Source organism: Gobio gobio (genome assembly GCF_949357685.1).
Source record: "Gobio gobio genome assembly, chromosome: 18".
In the NCBI taxonomy this organism is placed as follows: domain Eukaryota; kingdom Metazoa; phylum Chordata; class Actinopteri; order Cypriniformes; family Gobionidae; genus Gobio; species Gobio gobio.
Genome location: NC_137111.1, coordinates 24952150 through 24971673, shown reverse-complemented (window position 1 = coordinate 24971673; position 19524 = coordinate 24952150). Strand labels below are relative to the sequence as shown.

The window sequence follows — 19524 nt, the reverse complement described above, 5'->3', positions numbered from 1 at the left end:
GCAAAGTTACTTAAAGTTAGTAGAAATTAGTAGTCTACAGTGGACTATCAAAATAAAAGGTAACCAAAGAATTAGATAATGTCCAACCGTCCACGACAGAATTCTAAATACACATTTCCAACACAATGTCATTTGCATCACGTGTTCTGCGTTTAATACATTTTGGTGGAAATGATTGTGATAGGAGATGGACGTTTTGTTCTAAAGATCATTTCTGTGTATTGCTAAGGATTAAAGCTTGAATGGAAATGACGCAGAATGGAAATATTTTGTTCAACTTGTTATTCAATTTGTGATATTTACCTTGGTTTGTGATATTTACCATATTTCTTTTTTTTCTACCTTGATGTATTCACCTCATAAGCATATTTTTTCACTGGCACTGTTATTTCCTTGGTAAATAGGCCTAAGTACAATAAAGTTTGAGAAAACCTTAATGGAAAAATTGGTTGTTGTGGTGGAAATGACGCCACAACTAAGGCACATTCAAAATACTGAAAATGAACACAATAAATATTTCACTAAAATGTATTTTAGTTTCCCACACAGTTTTAATATAACTTTAATTTAATAGAAAAAGGATGAGGTAGCTTACAAGTGCCCGTGCAGCCCGAAGTTAGAGAAATACACAAATATAAGCTATATAATAAAATTTTAATTATTTCAACAATTAAGATTAAAGCCATTTTTCCTTTCTAACCAAAAACATTATGTTTGCGTTCAATGAATCATGAAGTACATACCTGTGCTGCTGTCCGCGAGGAGCTGAAATCTCTGAGCTCGCGAGTGCAGCAGGTGCGCCTGAAGCTTCCAGTGAGCGAGAAAGAGAAAACTTCTGCCTACGGTTGGGTCCTAGTGCCCGCCGATGCAAGTCTATACAGTATTGGAATTTGGGAAACATTTTGCCATTGAGATCATGAGATGACTGGGGGGAAAAAATGCCACAATTATACTGAATTAACCCTTTATAGAATTTGTATAAGGTTATAACACCCCTACCCCTCTCTCTATTTATAATGTTTTTTATATTATAATAATAATAATCTTGTTTTATTTAACACATTAATATTCAAGCTGCAGTCCGTAAGTTTTGCCTCTTTGTCGCCAGGAGTATTTGAGTATAAGATTAGTATTACAGTCTAATCTTTTGCTTTTGACTACGGATGAATCTCCAGTTGTCACTGATGATTGTCGTTTGGACCTTTCTAGATTACAATCCGAATCCGATATCAAAATGATAAATTTAATTATTCCAGCTGCTGTGAGAAAAGGCTATAAATGATCTGCCACCTGCAGCATCCTCACATGCGATATCCAAAATAAAACAAATTCCAGCTAGTAGGCTAAGTTTTAACCAAAAAAGTTACGGACTGCAGATTTAATAATAATCACTTAATGCCCATGATTAACTTTCTATGCATCAGTCTAAATTTGCTAAATGCAAAAAAACGTTTCTCAAAAGTTTCAGGTCATCAAATTTTTGTTTATTGATTGACCAGGCTCTCTTTACCTGTCAAATAAAAAAACAGATACACAGAGGAAATTCTGCACAGATGCAATGATTAGAAGCCAAACCAATGACTTTTTCTTAGGCTTGCCTGGGTAACAGGAGCTGAAGATGCACTGCAGACTCCTGTCCGAGTTATTTAGAATATTTTTTTAAAGATTTTCTAGCATGTGCAAGCCTAGCAGCTCTCTCATTGTTTGGGGTATTCAAAGGTCAAGAACTAATGAAAGGTGCGCTGAAAAACTCACATTCACAGTGAGACACAGGTGAAAGTATCGACAACACTGAAAGTATCGACAAACAAATCCAGCTTTACAAAAAAAAAAAAAAAAAAAGAATTTGCAATTGGGGAAAGAAAAAGCACAATGGGAAATACAAACAAATGAGACAAAAGAAACACAACATAAATATTCTTCTGTTTACGGGTACATGTGTGTGACTGCGACAGCCAGGCAGCCTAATAAAAAACCTGCATCATGAAATATCAAAGATCAACACAAGCTCCACCCACGAGAGAGCAGACAGAGAGGGTGATGACCACATGAGAGTCCAGAAACACAGAACAAAACAAAAAAATGAAGAAATGCAGCTGCCGGACGGGTAGTGCAGTAACAGGAAGTCCATGATGGAGGTATGGGGCCATGAAGAGGTGAGGAGGTCAGAGGTTCATTTGTAAAGCCTCAGAATGGATGTTCGGAGACAAATATTGTGAGGCGGATGATTGAACTGCCTCTGAAGTTGATGACGTTATTAACGGTAACCATCTCTAGGTCTAGAACGATGGTCTTCGGTCCTTTAATGGGCCGGGCCAGAACCAATGTTGCACTGATATTACTGGTTTGCTTTGGTGGAGAGAAAGAAAAAAGGTAAAATTAAAAATGTTAAAAATACTTTTCTTATTAACTTATTTCATTTCACAGCACAGGTGTTGAAATAATAGTAAATAAATCAAAGGTTTATAAATGAATGCTGATTTTGACAATCTTTCTCTTCACAGATGAATTCTTTCAATGGTTTCATGAGCTTATTCATAAAGGGACACACTGGAGCCAAACCTCAAAGTCTTTATGGTCCTGAGTAATTCTGACAAAGTTTCACAGAAATCCTACAGCTCCGTCTAGTGGTCACCTTTATATATACGCTACTCTTCAAAAGTTTGGGGTTGGTAAGATTTTTAAAAGTTTTTGAAAGAAAACTCTAATATTGCGAAATATTACAATTTAAAATAAGCAGAATTTTCAGCATCATTACTCCAGTCTTCAGTGTCACATGATCCTTCAGATATCATTCTAATATGCTGATTTGGTGCTTAAGAAACATTTTCTATTACAGCTGTGAAAACACTTGTGCTGCTTAAAGGAGGGGGGGGGGGGGGGGGGGGGGGGGTCTAATGCTATTTCATGCATTCTGAGGTTTTTTCTTACACTGTTAAAGGGGTACTTCAGTGCTGGGAAGATGAATGTGTATTTAAATGAAATTATTTTTGAATTTGGTGCCTTCTAGACAGAGAAAATACAGAAAATGTATTTTTGTCTCATGTGGATGAAAGACAACAACTCCCAGAATGCACTTGCTACCAGGCCACTCCCAAAGCCACGGCTACTGGTTATCACTTGCCCACCATGACACCGCCCCCACCATCGTTTTGATTTTCATATAGTAATACAATCATTTCCTTCAGTTAGAGAACAGACACTACAATTAAAAACTGTACGTGTCTTTTCAATTAAGTGTGAGTGAGCCGAGCGAAAGGCACGGCACAGACGCAACAGGAGTCAGATTTCATTCATCACGAGAGCGAAGAGCTGAGCAGAGCTGAGGTAAGCGTGACAGTCATTCACGGCGTGTGTCCAGTCTGGCGCGTTTTCTGATCATGCCTATGGAAGCTTAACTTTCATAGGAATTCATTAAAAAGTTTAAATACTCACTTTGCTCCGAACCACTCCGTTATTAATGCCCAAACCGAGTGGCCATGCGAATTTACATTCTGTGAGTGAGATCCCACCCCTGTGGGCAGGGTTTATAACATGCGGAACTAGCTCCTGTAGTCTCTAGGCCAAAAAAATCCTCCGATAACGCAAAATGACGATATTTGCGTCATCTGAGGATTTTTTCCAGAAATAAAATGCATAATTCTCTCGTCTCAGGGGGATATGAGTGGGGAAAGTACCATAATTTGAATATACTACTGGGTTTCTACTGATACAAAGCTTAATGCTAAATTGCTGAAGTAACCCTTTAAATTGTTAGATTCTCATGCTAAACATGGCTAGATAATGGCCAGAAAATCCTTTTATGTACACTTCTCCAAGAAAAGCGTATGCACACACCAACCCCAACCTCACCCATAAAAGGAATTACACTTAGGGCACCAAGATGGCCTGCAACGGGACTGTTCCCAACAACCACATTCATCAACATATAAAAAAAACATATAAAAGAAAGCCACTGTCAGTTCAGTTCACTTGTGCTTTTCCCACCGCTGTCCAATTTAGAAACTCACCTGACACAATCCATCGGTTTCCCTTGGTTTATGTAACGTACAATGAGCTCTTCTGATTTATGAAGTTGCATTAATCTAGCTTGCCCTATGGACCGATGTTCTTTACTTCACGCTTAGCAGCTTCCCAAAGAACCCAGCATTAAGGGAACAGTGGATGCAGTTTGTTTTTCAAGTGTGTTCCTGGCATTTTCGGTGACGAATGTTTTATAAGCAAGGCCAGTTGGATTTGCAGATCGTTGCAGGCGGTGAGTGAAACTACATCAAATGTCTGTGTTTTGTTGGCAATCGGCGCGTAAGTGCATATAATGTAAACAACACAAATGTACAGTGAATCAAAAGTTATCCATAATGCGATGCAGTGGCGTAACCTTGTTTTAAAAAGTGGGTGAGTGGGAGAAGTCATTAGAAATTTTATGTTTAACTTGATAGTTTCATCCTTAACGTTACATCTCCTAACTACAGCATAATACATTGTCAGTCCCAAGATTCTTCACATAGATTCGTCACATAGATTCACGGTCTAGTGGTAGAGCGTGTCTGAGGTTCGGTTCTGGGTTCGAATCCACCATTGTATAGTTTTTGTCTCATTAAAACCAAAAATGTTCATCGGTTATTCTGTATCAAGAGAAGGGACACATTTGTGGACATTTTATTTAGTGATTTAACCGGAATGAATAGAGAGTCTATGAAGCAATGACGTGTTTAACAGCATTTATATATCCTTGCAGAATATAAGCACAAAAAAAAAAAATGCCTCCAAACTTTTGAATGGTAGTGCAAGTGTTTAACAGATCAACAGTTCAACAGACATCAGATATATAGACTGAAGCTCACTCACTCACCCGCATGTAAAACTCTCGCCCCTCGTTGCCAGACTTGATCTGAAAGAGGTAAAATGCTCCAGGGTAACGTGTGGTGGCCTGCATCTGAAATATATCGGCAGGAACACTGCGGCCAGAAGACAAATCCATATGCCTGTACAGGATAGTAAAGGGTTTTTCCCGACATGCGGGATTCTCCGCAGAACACATGCACTGACTGAGAGAGAAAGAAAAATGTAACAACATGTTGCATCTGTTCAACAATAAACCAATAAATCAAACGACTGACTTCATGTTTTGACTATAGCAAACAAGTTGTCTATCACCAGCATTCATAAAACTCACTTGTCACTGAGCTCTATGTAAGGTCGATCACATCTAAGAGGGTCCAGACATGTGTAACCTCCCTGGAAATTGAAACACACTTGTGCTGTTGTACAGGTGTTGTTACCAGACTCACATTCATTGAGATCTTCAAAATCAAACACACAAGAGAGTCAGGTTATCAGGTCATCATGATCATCATTAACAGCAGCAACAATAACAACAAAACCATCAATGTCAATGAAGCTAAATTGATCAGTAGATGTGAAATATTCTCATATTTTGGATTATTCTGAAGATAAAGATTGTACAGTATAACAATTATGTCCATTATGTCTATGGAAAGTCCCCATAAAACAATGTGTAGTAGTGTGTGTGTGTGTGTGTGTGTGTGTTTATGTTTTTATATCCCGGTAGGAACTTCAACCTGATTGCACAGTGACTCATGGGGACTTGTGTCACCGTGAGGACCTAATTTGAGGTCCCCATGAGGAAACAAGTTTATAAATCATACAGAATTTGTTTTTGTTACCCACAAAGACAGTAAACTAGACATGCGTGCGTGTGTGTGTGTGTGTGTGTGTGTGTGTGTGTGTAGAACTGTGCTTGTCATTGAAACGTGAAGACATATTTTCATTTTGTTGGTTTAATGTGAGAAATATTTCCCCCGAGTGTACCTAGAAGGTGAAAGAAATATGCACAATGCATAGAGAAGAAGCACATGATATAAAAATGTACTGATACCTTCACAGCTCCTTCCATCCTCATACACATAATATCCAGGCGGACACACGCAGGAGAATGATCCTGGTGTGTTCACACACGTGTGCTGACAAAGGAAGTCTGAGAAACTGCACTCGTCCAGATCTGAGAACAATGTATTGATGAAGGTAAACACATTACACAATATCAAAGCACAAACTCACACACAAATACAGGCAACACACATCTTAAACCTCTCTCTAAAACAGTGGTTCTCAAACTTTTTTGGTTCTCAAAAGTACCACCTCAGAAAATATTTGGCTCTCCAAGTACCACCATAATGACCAACATTAAAATACAGTAGTGTAGTCGGCCTAACTATTCAGCTACAGCTCTGCACAGTTCAAAAACTAGACAGTTTATTCCTAATAAGAATATGAATTGTTGTCAGCCACTTTAACATTGTAAATAAACAATTTGCACATTAACACTGCACTTTGTTTACATACAGGTGAAAAAAATAATTAAATAATGATTAAATTAAAGTGTGTTGTACAGTTAAATTAAAACTGTACTGTAATTAAACGTACAACAAAAGCTTTACTAAAATAAAGATTACATTAAAATGTATGTGTTTTAACATTATTTTGTTTAGTGATTCCTCTCCGTACCACTAGAGGCAGCTTGAGTACCACTAGTGGTACTCGCAACACACTTTGAGAACCACTGCAATAAAACCTCTAAACTGGACTGTCCTGTTTTATGTCCCCTATCTTCCTCCTTTCCAATCCTCTCTTCTCCTCCCGGTTTACCGTTACAGGTGGTCCCATCAGAGGCGAGCTCGAACCCCTCTTGACAGGTGCACATGAATGAGCCGTATGTGTTCAAACAGTCGTGAGAGCATGGAGTTGTGTCACACTCGTCCACATCTGGCGAGAGAGGAAAAGGAATAAGGATATATAAAGGAAAAATGGAAAAAGATGGCATATGTCAAGATTTTCAGTGAATAACAACTTAACTTTAAGCTAAACGGTAATGATGAAAACAATATGAGTATGTTCTTGTGTATATGTGCACCTTGGCATGTCCTGCTATCTGTATTGAGGAGGAATCCCGGACTACAGGAGCAGGAATATGAGCCAGGGACGTTAGCACACAGCTGCTGGCAGTAACCATAGCGACACTCATCAATATCTAAAGAAAGTTGAGTTAGAGAGCACTAAATATGCAAAACAATTGTCACAACTGAATTTAGAGACTTTGTGTCAAATAATAACTAGATTATTGCATCATGTAACTGTGAAATAATAACAGAATTGTCATATAATTGAACTGTTAAACAAGTAACTTGTTTATAATATAACTACTGTTCAAAAGTTTGAGGTCGGTAAGATGTTTTAAATGATTCTGAAAGAAGTCTCTAATGATCACCAAGGCTGACCAAATTTAAAAGTGATATTGTGCAATATTATTAATTTTATTATATCAATTAACGTAATTTATTCGTGTGATGACAAAGCTGAATTTTTAGCTTTCATTAATCCATTCTTAAGCGTCACATGATCCTTCAGAAATCATTCTGACATGCTGATTTGCTGCTCAAGAAACATTCATTATAAATATTTTGCTGCCTAATATTTATGTGAAAACTGTGAAGCATTTTTTTCCAGGATTCTTTACTAGAAAGCATTTATTTGAAGTAGACATATTATAAATGTCTTTACTTTTAATCAATTGAATGTGTCCTTGTTAAATAAAAAAGTATTTTATATTTTTATTTAAAAATAATGGTAGTGTACTTTAACACTGGAATAATTATTACAGGACTAACTGTGTAATGTAATGTTGTGTCGCTTGGCATATAGACATCACTAATTAAAGCATGTACCATGCCTAGACATTCGTAATCTTACCTTGGCACTGTCCGCCCACCAGCCAATAGCCCTCAGTACATGAGCAGGTATATCCACCGGCTGTATTTATACACACCTGAGTCGGGTTACACTGGTGAGACTCTGTCTCACATTCATCAACATCTAAAAAAAAAAAACATATAAAAGAAAGACACTGTCAGTTCAGTTCACTTGTGCATTTCCCACCGCTGTCCAATTTAGAAACTCACCTGACACAATCCATCTGTTTCCCTTGGTGTATGTAACGTACAATGAGCTCTTCTGATTTATGAAGTTGCATTAATCTAGCTTGCCCTATGGACCGATGTTCTTTACTTCATGCTAAGCAGATCTGTTACAACTCGAACTCCATCCCTGACCTCATAAATCTTACCTTACTATCACATCTTACACAAATAACTAGTCTTACACAACACATTTCCAAAACTGGAATTCATATCTCCCTCTTGCACTCTCGCTCGCTCATTATCAGCACAATTCCTTATGAGGGCATTATATTCCTTAAATACCCGAACAAGCACTCTTGGTTCTCAGACCATGAAGTCACATGTTTTAAAAGAAAGCAAATGTTACTATAAAAGTGATGAGGGCATGATGGAGTCGTAGGTTGGGGACCGTGTGAAAGCCAGATAATTACAGTTTCTTTGGTCAAAGCTGCCAACAGTCCCACTGTTACTATATGGGTAGAGTGATGCAATGGGTCCTGGCAAACCGAGCTGTAATTCCATAATAAGTTACTTCACAATGCCTGAAAGTCCAGAAAGTCTAGGTGTGTAAGCAACAATAATCCAAATAGGCAAAAGTCGGCAAAAAGGCCTGGACAATACTATGAAGAAAAAAAGCAAATGCTAGATAAAACCGCTTTACTGGGGAATGGCAAATGTTTCAGGTTACATCATGACCTTTCTTCAGTGCCTAATTTTAAATTAGTTTTAAATGACCCATTCACTTGCTTTTGACATTTCAATGAAAGTGCCTTACTATACGGTAATCACAAAGGCAGTCACTTTGTGTTAACAGCTCAGATCCTTAACAATTACATAGATTGTTGGAAATAGACATCACAAAGCATTATTATGAGGTGGAATCATTACAGCCAGGTCTGATAGCAGAGATGCAGGCCACATGACACAAAAAACACCCCGCTCAGGACCAGCTGGACCCCAGAGAGTGAAGGAGAGCATCTGGATTACATGTGTACTATCACACGTCTGATCTGTGGTAAAAGGATCTGGGGCATTCTGGGAATGCCAGCATTTTTGGGATCAAATCTGATGCGGGAACAGCAAAAGAAACTTCTGTAAACGTTGCACATGATTTAAATGAGGGTCAGAGGAAAAAGACATGGCGTGTAAACGAAATAGAGATAAAAATTTCTGCGTGTAAAAGAGGAAAACAGATCAATGATATGAATTGTCGGTGGGTGATATCATTCATGTGGTCGGAGTCAAGACTTTAACTGCACCTTTAACAAGTTTACTATGCTACAATTCATTAAACTTAACAAGGGGTCCAAATACCAGATGTTTTTTTTTTTGAGGTAATCTTCACATCAGAGATATCTTATTCCTTAAAAGTAAGCCAAGACGGAATCTGAAGACTTTAATCGTATTTGGAAAATATTTGCAATTCTATGAAATGGTTTTACACGTTGTAAAATCTGTTAAACTGAGTTCATAACACTCTAATTTATAGGTGAATGCAAAATCAAATAAGCTAAAATACTTAATAAACAAACAGAAGAGGACGGAGAATTTGTAGAATCGTTAAAATGACGGGTGTTAGAATTCATACTCATAACAGTCAGGACATGCTTGTCATATTAAAGCAAAACAATTCAACAATAAAGAAACATGCAAGTCTAAACTTTCCAGGCATGGACAACTTGTAGATGATTAATATGAACCAACAGGTTGAGGTCAATCCAGGACCCAAGAATCTGGCACCAACTCAAAGCTCTTGCTTCTATATGCACTCCAGAGATTTAATGCACGCAATCTGTTGCCACACACTGGTTGTTTAAATTATATCAAAGGCATTTACAATCCACCACTGTATTAGTTCAAGCAGCACTTCACATAGCATATGTGAATTAGCAGGAATCATAATACTAACGTGAGGTGAACAGCAAGCCAGAGTAGTAATTACGTTTAGAGTGGAATTTCTAGTGGAAGAGGTTTTTTTTTTTTTTGTTGAGGAAAATACAGTAAAATAATAGCAGAAAGTACCATTAGCATGTGAACATTTGAAAATAACCAACCAGGCAGATCTTTAAAATCAAAAATATCTCCAGCCACTCTGTCTTAAGAGCTGCTCATTCAGCATGATCTACACCGTTCTACACTGACGCCACACAGAAAGTCCAAAATGCAATGGTTGATATGTGTAAATGAATTAAATCTTTACACTACCATTCAAAAGTTTGGGGTCATTAAGAAATCAATACTTTTTTTCAATAAGGATGGTCAAAGGTGACAGTAAAGTCAAAAGATTTACAAAAGAGATACAAAAGACAGATTTATCAGATTCATATGCATTCATCATAGAATCCTGGGGAAAAAAGGATAACGGTTTCTTAAAATATTAAAGGTAACACTTTACTTAAAGGGATAGTTCACCCAAAAATTAACATTAGCCCATTATTTACTCACCCTCAAGTCATCCGATGTGTATATGACATTCTTCTTTAAGACGAATAAAATCTGAGTTATATTAAAAATGTTCTAGCTAATCCAATCATTATAATAGCAGTAATAGTTGCTCTGTTTTTGAAGTCCATAAAAACTGCATCTGTCCGTCAAATGACGGAGTGCTCCTTACGGCTCCGGGGTGTTAATAAAGGCCTTCTGAAGCGAATCGATGCCTTTGTGTAAGAAAAATATCCATATTTAAAAAAAAAAATAATAATAATAATTATTTGGCTCTGCATCAGCCGTCCCTGCGCCATCACTTCCGACAAATGAGGTCAAAATACATGCAAAATACCGGCGCGATCATAGATATATACATAGACTCCTCATTAGTGCCTGCACGGATCGGTCTTTGACTGGTCTTTGATCGCGCCAGTATTTTTACCTTATTTGCCGGAAGTTATGGCGCTGGGAATACTAGATGACATTCGTCTGATAAAAGGTTAAAAAAATAACAAATACTGTTCGGTTTCGTGTCGACTATCGACTATCACACTGCAACGGTTAGAGTTAAAAATCTTAATTTGTGTTCTACTGAAGAAACAAATAACCTACATCTTGGTTGCCCTGGGGGTAAGCAGATCGTTCGTTTTTCGTTTTTGGGTGAACTATCCCTTTAAAGCCTTCATGCATAATAAATTATAAAAGTAATTTTAATGCATTATTTATACCTTGTAAATCACTGTATAATGCATTGTATGGTCTCATGAATAACTGTAACCACAGATATAACACATTATATAATCCTTATCTAATCATTGAACGCACATTTAGAAAGTAAAGTGCATTAAAACACATGACGAACGCATTTTAACTTTGGTTAAAATTATTTTTGAAAAGATATAATGCATTATAACATACATTATGAATACCTTTATAATGCATTGAACATAAGGGCTTTAAGTAAAGTGTTACCATATTAAACAATGTTTTGTTTTCAACACAGATTAAAATAAGCTCTTGAGCACCCAAATCAGCATATTAGAATGATTTCTGAAGGATCGTGTGACACTGAATACTGGAGTAATTCAGCTTTGCCGTCACATGAATACATTTTATTTTAAAATAGAAAACAGCTTCCACATTTATAAGATTATTTCACAATATTATTGTTTTTACTGTATTTTTGATCAAATAAATGTATCCTTGGTGAGAATAAGAGACTTCTTTCAAAAAGAAAAAAAATCTTACCAACCCCAAACATTGGAACGGTACATTTGTTAAAAATAGCATTACAGTTAGTACAGTTAAGTTCAGTGATTCAAAGCTAATAGTGACATCATACCACAATTTCCAGACGTCCCACTAAGCTAAAACACATTAATTAGTCTGCGGTACTACAGATACTCTCCGTTTGCTGACAGACACCAGTTACAGTCCCACAGCCTGAGTAGGCAAGTTTCAACTTGACAAATCAACATTTTGGAACGGTTTCAAGTTCCCACCTAGAATAAGATCATTCTTGAATTTTGATGCAAGGCATCCACATTCCGGAATCATAAGTGAGCTTTAGATCTTATTTTCTCAAGTTTCACCTGAACTGAACTGTCTTTCAGAGGTTTGCATGGGTTTACAGGATTGATGGAAGTTATGATGGACACATTTCAGGCACTGACTGGGTTGACTGTTTCGGTCTGTCACATCTTAGCACCACTGGCAGGGAGTGGGCATTCCCTAGTTTTTACAAACACCACAGCAATACCTGTAGGATGAATGATGGAATGGTTTAACACACTTCCTGTACAGTTTCTCTTCCATAACAGCATCCCTTAACATACATAAATACTGAACGTACACTGTACAAAGGAAGCTCACAAGTTGCACAGCTGTTCAATGACAGATTTCATTCAACAACCAATGACCTCACGTTTGGCACCAACAACCACAGATTGCTGACAAACCGCAATGGTTTGTCTTTACGATTTTTCATGATTTATCCAGTGCTGTTGTACTGAATGTCTCAGTGGCTCTACAAGACCTTTCTCTGTGTCCAAAATCTAGCACAGGACATAACATTCATCTTCATTACACAATCCAAGTATTTCCCAGGTCAGGACATGTGCATGTGTGCGCATTCATGAGTGCATCTGTGCATCTATCTTCTTTATAGATGGGCTCAAAAGGTAACAAATCTATCACTGTGTGTTTCTGCAGAGGAGTAAGAGAAGACTGGAGAATGCATTAACTGCAAAGACTGGCACCAACTCGAGACAAATCCGCAGACCATATCGAAAAAATAGAGCGTGCAGTTATTTGCGCTACCATTTATCAAATGGCACGTGAAATAGGTCAACACGCTGACACACATAAAGACTCCGACAACACAATATATAACACCCATCTAGATGGAAGCAATAAAACACAGGAGATATCACGGACACCGCATTCAGCTCAAAAACTTCAACAGACCACATAGAGTCAGTTACAAACTGATGATTTATGCCAGTGCATTAGAAACTCAAATAATCTTGTTGTATTTGTAAAGTTGGAACAGTGAGCAGGGCTGAACGCCAGGTCCTGTGTGTCTTCCTACCCCATTCACAAGATGTAGTTTGTTCTGAGGTTCCACGGTATTTTGTGGTTCCACACTAATTATCCAGTCAAAATTATGAGATTCATTCTGCTGAAGTCTTTAAGATGCCACTCAGCCCACCGCAGCCGTTACTAAATTACAGTTCAGCACAGAACTGAGTCTTTGCTTCATTTCAAAGCAAGAAGACCCATGGCCCATTGCAGAAAATGAAGTAAACACAAGACCACAACCTGATGTGAACCAGAGTGAGTATTGACCATGTCTCAAAGAGTCTTCTTAGCTTGTGTTATGCAATACAAAGAACTGGCTTTATATATGCCAGAATATATAAGGTTCTTATTGAATTCGGTACTTTATCATGTTCAAATAATTGGTTCACATATTCTTTTAAAGCACAATGCAAGACATGATAATGTTTAAAACTAACTAGTATCTGTTTTGTTACTAGTTCTTCATTTCTAGTAAATAATCCAATAGTGACTAATATACAGGTGCTGGTCATATAATTAGAATATCATCAAAAAGTTGATTTATTTAACTAATTCCATTCAAAAAGTGAAACTTGTATATTATATTCATTCATTACACACAGACTGATATATTTCAAATGTTTATTTCTTTTAATTTTGATGATTATAACTGACAACTAAGGAAAATCACAAATTCAGTATCTCAGAAAATTTGAATATTACTTAAGACCAATACAAAGAAAGGATTTTTAGAAATCTTGGCCAACTGAAAAGTATGAACATGCAAAGTATGAGCATGTACAGCACTCAATACTTAGTTGAGCTGCAGTCCACTCTTTGTGAATCTCCCCCACATTTTTGAATGGGTTTTGTTTCACAATCCTCTACAGGGTGCGGTTATCCCTATTGCTTGTACACTTTTTTCTACCATATCTGTTCCTTCCCTTCGCCTCTCTATTAATGTGCTTGGACACAGAGCTCTGTGTACCGCCAGCCTCTTTTGCAATGACCTTTTGTGTCTTGCCCTCATTGTGCAAGGTGTCAATGGTCGTCTTTTGGACAACTGTCCAGTCAGCAGTCTTCCCCATGATTGTGTAGCCTACAGAACTAGACCGAGAGACCATTTAAAGGCCTTTGCAGGTGTTTTAAGTTAATTAGCTGATTAGAGTGTGGCACCAGGTGTCTTCAATATTGAACCTTTTCACAATATTCTAATTTTCTGAGATACTGAATTTGGGATTTTCCTTAGTTGTCAGTTATAATCATCAAAATTAAAAGAAATAAACATTTGAAATATACAAGTCTGTGTGTAATGAATGAATATAACATACAAGTTTCACTTTTTGAATGGAATTAGTTAAATAAATAAACTTTTTGATGATATTCTAATTATATGACCAGCACCTGTATACTCCGTTTGTCACTAGTAGGGATTTCTTGTTCATTAGATACTACTGTAAGTGACTGTAAGAGCTAGTGACTAGTCCATGTTCATTAGACACTAGATGCTATTAGATACAATATTTATTTTCTACTAGTCACCATCCCAACTCACAAAACTTGAATTAGAAACTTGAAACTAAATCTCAGTCTGGCATATAAGCATACTTAAAAAGTTGCTACAGCAAAAAATAATCTGATAAACAAATCTCTCATTAGTTGACATATATTATTATCATATTATTATATTATTACCAGACTATGGTGACCAGATTTGAACTGAAATGGAAACCGGGACATTTCCTATTTGAGTGGTCAACATATCACTAAAATCTAATTTGTTATAATCTTTTAAATAAAAAACAGGGACAATACATTTTTGAATGTTTTGATGTTGTTGTTGTAGTAGTTGTAGGCTCACTATATTATTATTAACATTAATAATTTATAGGATTTAGTTTGATTATTAGGATTTTTGGTCTGGATTTAATACAATTCAACGCACCCGCAAAAACAATGAAAACAGTTAATAGTAACCATTGTAAATAACAAGCAGTTCAAAACAATATTATAATATGACAATAAACACATTACAAAAATAAAACAACGTAAATATGATAAATAAAACTATTTAACATCATATTTTAACATTTTATAATTGTATTTAATATTTTAACTATCACAAGTTTATACTACTTTATACTAATTTTTACTCCACAAACGTTGTTACTCGTATCCTTAATTTGTCTTGCATTTTAGGCTTATTTTAAGCAGAAAGTATGTGTATTTTGCACATGTATTTGTTGCAAGTGTAATTGTTTAGGTTATTTTATAGTTAAGATGGTAATCACTGCTTTGCGACTGCGGAACTTTTGGGGACCCCTGCACCCCGTTGAGGCCCTGTTATAAAGCACATACAAAATGTATTACTTTAATTTGACATGGAATAGTATGTTACTACCTTTAAAGCGATAACGATGTTTCTTTTGATAATTGACGATAATGGCGCTCTGCTCTCGGTTACGTTCTTCATGAAGTAGAAGCGGCGTGCGACCAAGTATAGTCAGCGTATCTCACAGCGCCATCTGCTGGTGAAAATAATCACTACACAATTGCTCCTATAACCAGCAGGCTGCTGTATATTGGTTGGGTGCTTTTTTTTGCAATATATCTGCGGGTTGTTTTGAACGAGCTGTAAAACGGGGACATTTACGGGGACAGCTCCATTCGGGGACAGAACACCAAAAATCGGGACTGTCCTTGGAAAACGGGGACGTCTGGTCACCCTATTCCAGACTAAAGTTTGCACACTCCTGACTGACTAAACTATTTTGGTCTAAAGTATTGAATTACATTTTGCTGGGACTGAGAAGGGTCTTGTGCATGTTGCCCACTTGGGTCACACCTAGTGGCAAGTGCCATCCTATATGAAATCCATGTGGGCAATTAATATGGGGCCATTATGGAACCCGCGGACAATCCCATATTGAGCCCATTTTTCAGCCCATTTCATACCCACATGGGCCCCACATATAAATGTTATCTGGGTTAAAGCTGGGACCGAGATGGGTCTTGTGCATGTTGCCCACTTGGGTCCCACCTAGTGGCAAGTGTCATATGAAATCCATGAGGGCAACTAACATGGGGGCCATTATGGAACCTGCTGACATTCAGCCCATTTCATACCCATATGGGCCCCACATATAAATGTTGGCTGGGTAGTAATTATCCATGCTTATATATATCTATACAAAAATAAAATTGAATTTTAAAACTTTTTTAAATGGTTGATTCAGACCAAGCCAGATATGTGTTCGAATATTGTGAGTTTGAACCTACAACCTTTTCTAGTACCATCTTTAACCAACACCTCCATAATCAATTAGGTTGTTCGGGATGCTGAAATGTACAGAACCATGAGGCAAACTTACCAACACAAGTGCCATCAACACCAAGCGTATATCCGAGAAGGCAGGGAGTGGACCGGCTCACTATTGGGTAGCTCGGACCGGGGCCTGGACCAGGGCCTGCTCCCACAGGAGGACCGTTAGGAATAAACGGTTCAGAATATCCAAGCGATCTGTCAGGGTAGGACTCTTCAGGATAGGAAGGCTCAGGGTAGGTGCGTTGGCTGTTGCGGGCATAAGATTGGGAGTAGAGTCCACGGGGGATGCACAGGTATCCACCGTTCTGATTTACACACTGCATGTCCCCCCGACATGGGTCTGGCAGTGTCCGGCATTCATCAACGTCTGAAAGTATATGTGAGAAATGCCATGAACAGCTGTATTTGAAATACAAGTTCTTGATGAACATAATAATACCATGACAGCTGATGAGCCACTAACCGATGCATTGTCTGGCACGGCGGTCATAAGTAAATCCATCTGTGCATGACTGGAGAGAAACAGGGATTTCATAATCAATCCAATAGATAAACAACATTTTACAGGGTTCATTCTGTGCAGCATGAAGGAATTGTGAAGAAGTTTGGCATTGCTATCATATGTCTATATGTGCTAAAGATGTACAACAGCACCAGAAAAGCAAAGAAAAAGTAAAACTACTCCTATTACGACATAGGCACTCTTATTACGACACACATCAAACAACAGTGGCGTGCTTGAATGACTCAAGGAGAAAAAAAAACTGAAACTCACTTACCTGGCTTTTCACAGAGTGAATGCAGCATATGATACATATTAAAACTGACAACATTCTACAAATAAAAAAGAAAATATCTCAGTAAATCATTTTGAAAACAAAAAAAGGCTTCATTCACTGAAATAAGCTCTAAATGCTCATTCAAAACCAAGAATATCACAAACACAAAGTTGGATCATTTTTTTACAAACTTCTTATAATGGTTCACATATTCTTTTGAAGTACTATGACAATGCACACAAACATTTAATCGTTAAAAATATATAGTATCTGTTTTGTTATTAGCTTTTTTCTAGTAAAAAATGCAATAGTGACTAATATCTGTTCAATTTGTCACTAGTAGAGTCTTGTTTATTAGATACTAGTACATATTCATTACATACAAGCACGTATTCATTTGCAACTAGTTACCATACCAATAGAGACAATGTTAATAGTAATATTTTTAACTGAATTATAAAGTTTCCACTCTGTCTAGTCAGTACATATGACACACAAAGCGCAATTGTAACTAGTTGGATGTTGTTACAATTGGCATAAATACTATAACAAATGAACTGGAATTGATCATTAGTAACTACGGAAATAGTTACCAGTCCTACGAAATGAACCACAAATCCCCAGTGGCAATTAGCAACTTGTCACCAGTAACAATGGAATATTGACTTGTCACTACTGGAATGTTGACATAACAAATTAGTAGCCAAGTAGGCCTACTACAGATTAATTAAATAGATAAGTCACACTATTATCTATGAACAGTCTGTGAAAATACACTAATCAATATAGGATTACTTAGCAAATCATAAATAAGTGGCATAAGTGAGTTGTAAGTAATGTATACTAAAACGGCTTGCCATAAAGCCCCAGCTGACTAATTAAACTCACCTTTTGTTGGTCGACCAACTCAAGCCACGTAGTTCAAATAACATGTTTATGTGGATCCTTGTGGTTCCCTTGGAAAGAACGTCACACACCAAACCCGTAAACTCCTCGCAATAGAAAAAGAGTTGATCTTTGAGGTTTTATTACCTTTACGGGCTCGCAGGACCCAATGCGCAAAATGAAGTGCCCAAAGCGCCCCCTCCGCGTACGCGCGTTCACTTGAATGTCGAGACACTTGGCTTTGGTTACCCGCTGCGGCCGCCCTGTCGACCGAAGGCAAGAACATTGACCAATAGTAAGAGGAGGGTCTTACTGTATATATATATAAAAAAATAAAACTTGCTTTCTCCGTACTCGGCCCACTCCACGGATTGTTTAGCAATGCAAATAAACGGGCCCCCAGAGCACTTGGCCAACAGCTGGATCCCATCAAAGATAGACAGCCCCCTTTGGAACGAAAGCGCGCTCTGGGAGCTGCCACAGACTCAAACCGAGAAGGAAGACGGCAATGAGGAAAACCGAGCAAAGAATCTATAAAATGACGCATAATTAACTTGTGAGGCTCACCAGCCTTCTTAAATTTAGAGGGAGCTACTGTACGTACCGGTGTCGAGTCATCACGTCCGGCGGACCCAATCAACCACATCCACTATTAAATAGAGTAGTTCAGGATACAAGTAAAGTTCAACATTAGTTCATTTAACAACTCTTATGATCTTAAATTTGGACTACACACAGATAAAAAGGGTGTCACAAAATTGTACCTTTAGGGGTACAACAGCTTGTCGCTGGGACAGTAGGCCTACCCTTAAAAGGACATGTGTACCTTTTTTTTTTTCTTTACCACAAAAAGGTTCATAGTAGTACCTTAAGGTACGTATTTGTACTCTAAGCTACTAATATGCACCCTTTAGGAGTACAGCGGCAAGCTGTTGTACCCCTAAAGGTACAATTTTGACACCTTTTTTTGTGTGTAGGTGTGTAAAATGATGTCAGGGCAACATCATCTTGAACTATAAGGAAGTCAAAACAGGTGGGGGTCTTTAAAGCAAAAAAAGTAAAACGTTCAACACAGAGTAAAATAAAAGCAAATAAACTCTCAAATCAAATTAAACAAATTGAGATTTTTTAAAACTTTTTTTCTTTTGAGTTCTCAAAACTGACACATTTTAAGTAATCTGAATTGGTTCATTCTTTTGAGTTTTATGAACTTGTTTCTTTTAATTCAGACTAATTTAAATTTAACCGAAATTGGGCTGGGATTTCGATTTCCCAGCATGCTTTACCACTCAAAAGGGACAGTAAATGCCAAAATTAAGTGTTATATTATGTTTTTTTTTTGTGTGTGTGCAAGATTAACGTTAAGTGTGAGATTCAGTAGTGTTTAATGTTTTTTATGCTGGGTTAGAAGAGTTTCTGTTATGTTTTTTTTTTTAGGGTTACCACCATGGTGACGAGTGGAGCATGAGCTTAATTTGAGAACAGATATTTGTTAATTATATTGTTATATTATATATATCATATTGTTATACTCATTCAGCAGATGCTAATGCTACCAAAGCATTGTGTAACC

At 37.3% G+C, this 19524-nt stretch overlaps 1 protein-coding gene across 3 annotated transcripts; it reads right to left on the bottom strand.

Moving 5' to 3' along the window:
* Nucleotides 1-1465: 1465 nt before the first annotated feature.
* On the bottom strand, nucleotides 1466-18453 carry fbln5 (fibulin 5). 3 transcript variants are annotated; one of them, XM_079842593.1, is made up of 12 exons: nucleotides 18099-18438; nucleotides 17955-18022; nucleotides 17067-17121; nucleotides 16751-16799; nucleotides 16334-16654; nucleotides 7771-7893; nucleotides 6935-7051; nucleotides 6670-6786; nucleotides 5900-6022; nucleotides 5177-5303; nucleotides 4853-5048; nucleotides 1466-2349 (listed from the first exon to the last, which is right to left on the bottom strand). In XM_079842593.1, exons 2-12 carry the CDS (start codon nucleotides 17996-17998, stop codon nucleotides 2188-2190), a joined length of 1434 nt encoding a protein of 477 aa, XP_079698719.1. In that variant the 5' UTR covers nucleotides 17999-18022; nucleotides 18099-18438; the 3' UTR covers nucleotides 1466-2187. The 3 variants fall into 3 exon arrangements, with proteins under 3 accessions (XP_079698719.1, XP_079698720.1, XP_079698718.1); XM_079842594.1 differs by lacking the exon at nucleotides 17955-18022 and having other exon boundaries at nucleotides 18099-18453; XM_079842592.1 differs by having other exon boundaries at nucleotides 17955-18398.
* Between the last annotated feature and the right edge of the window lie 1071 nt (nucleotides 18454-19524).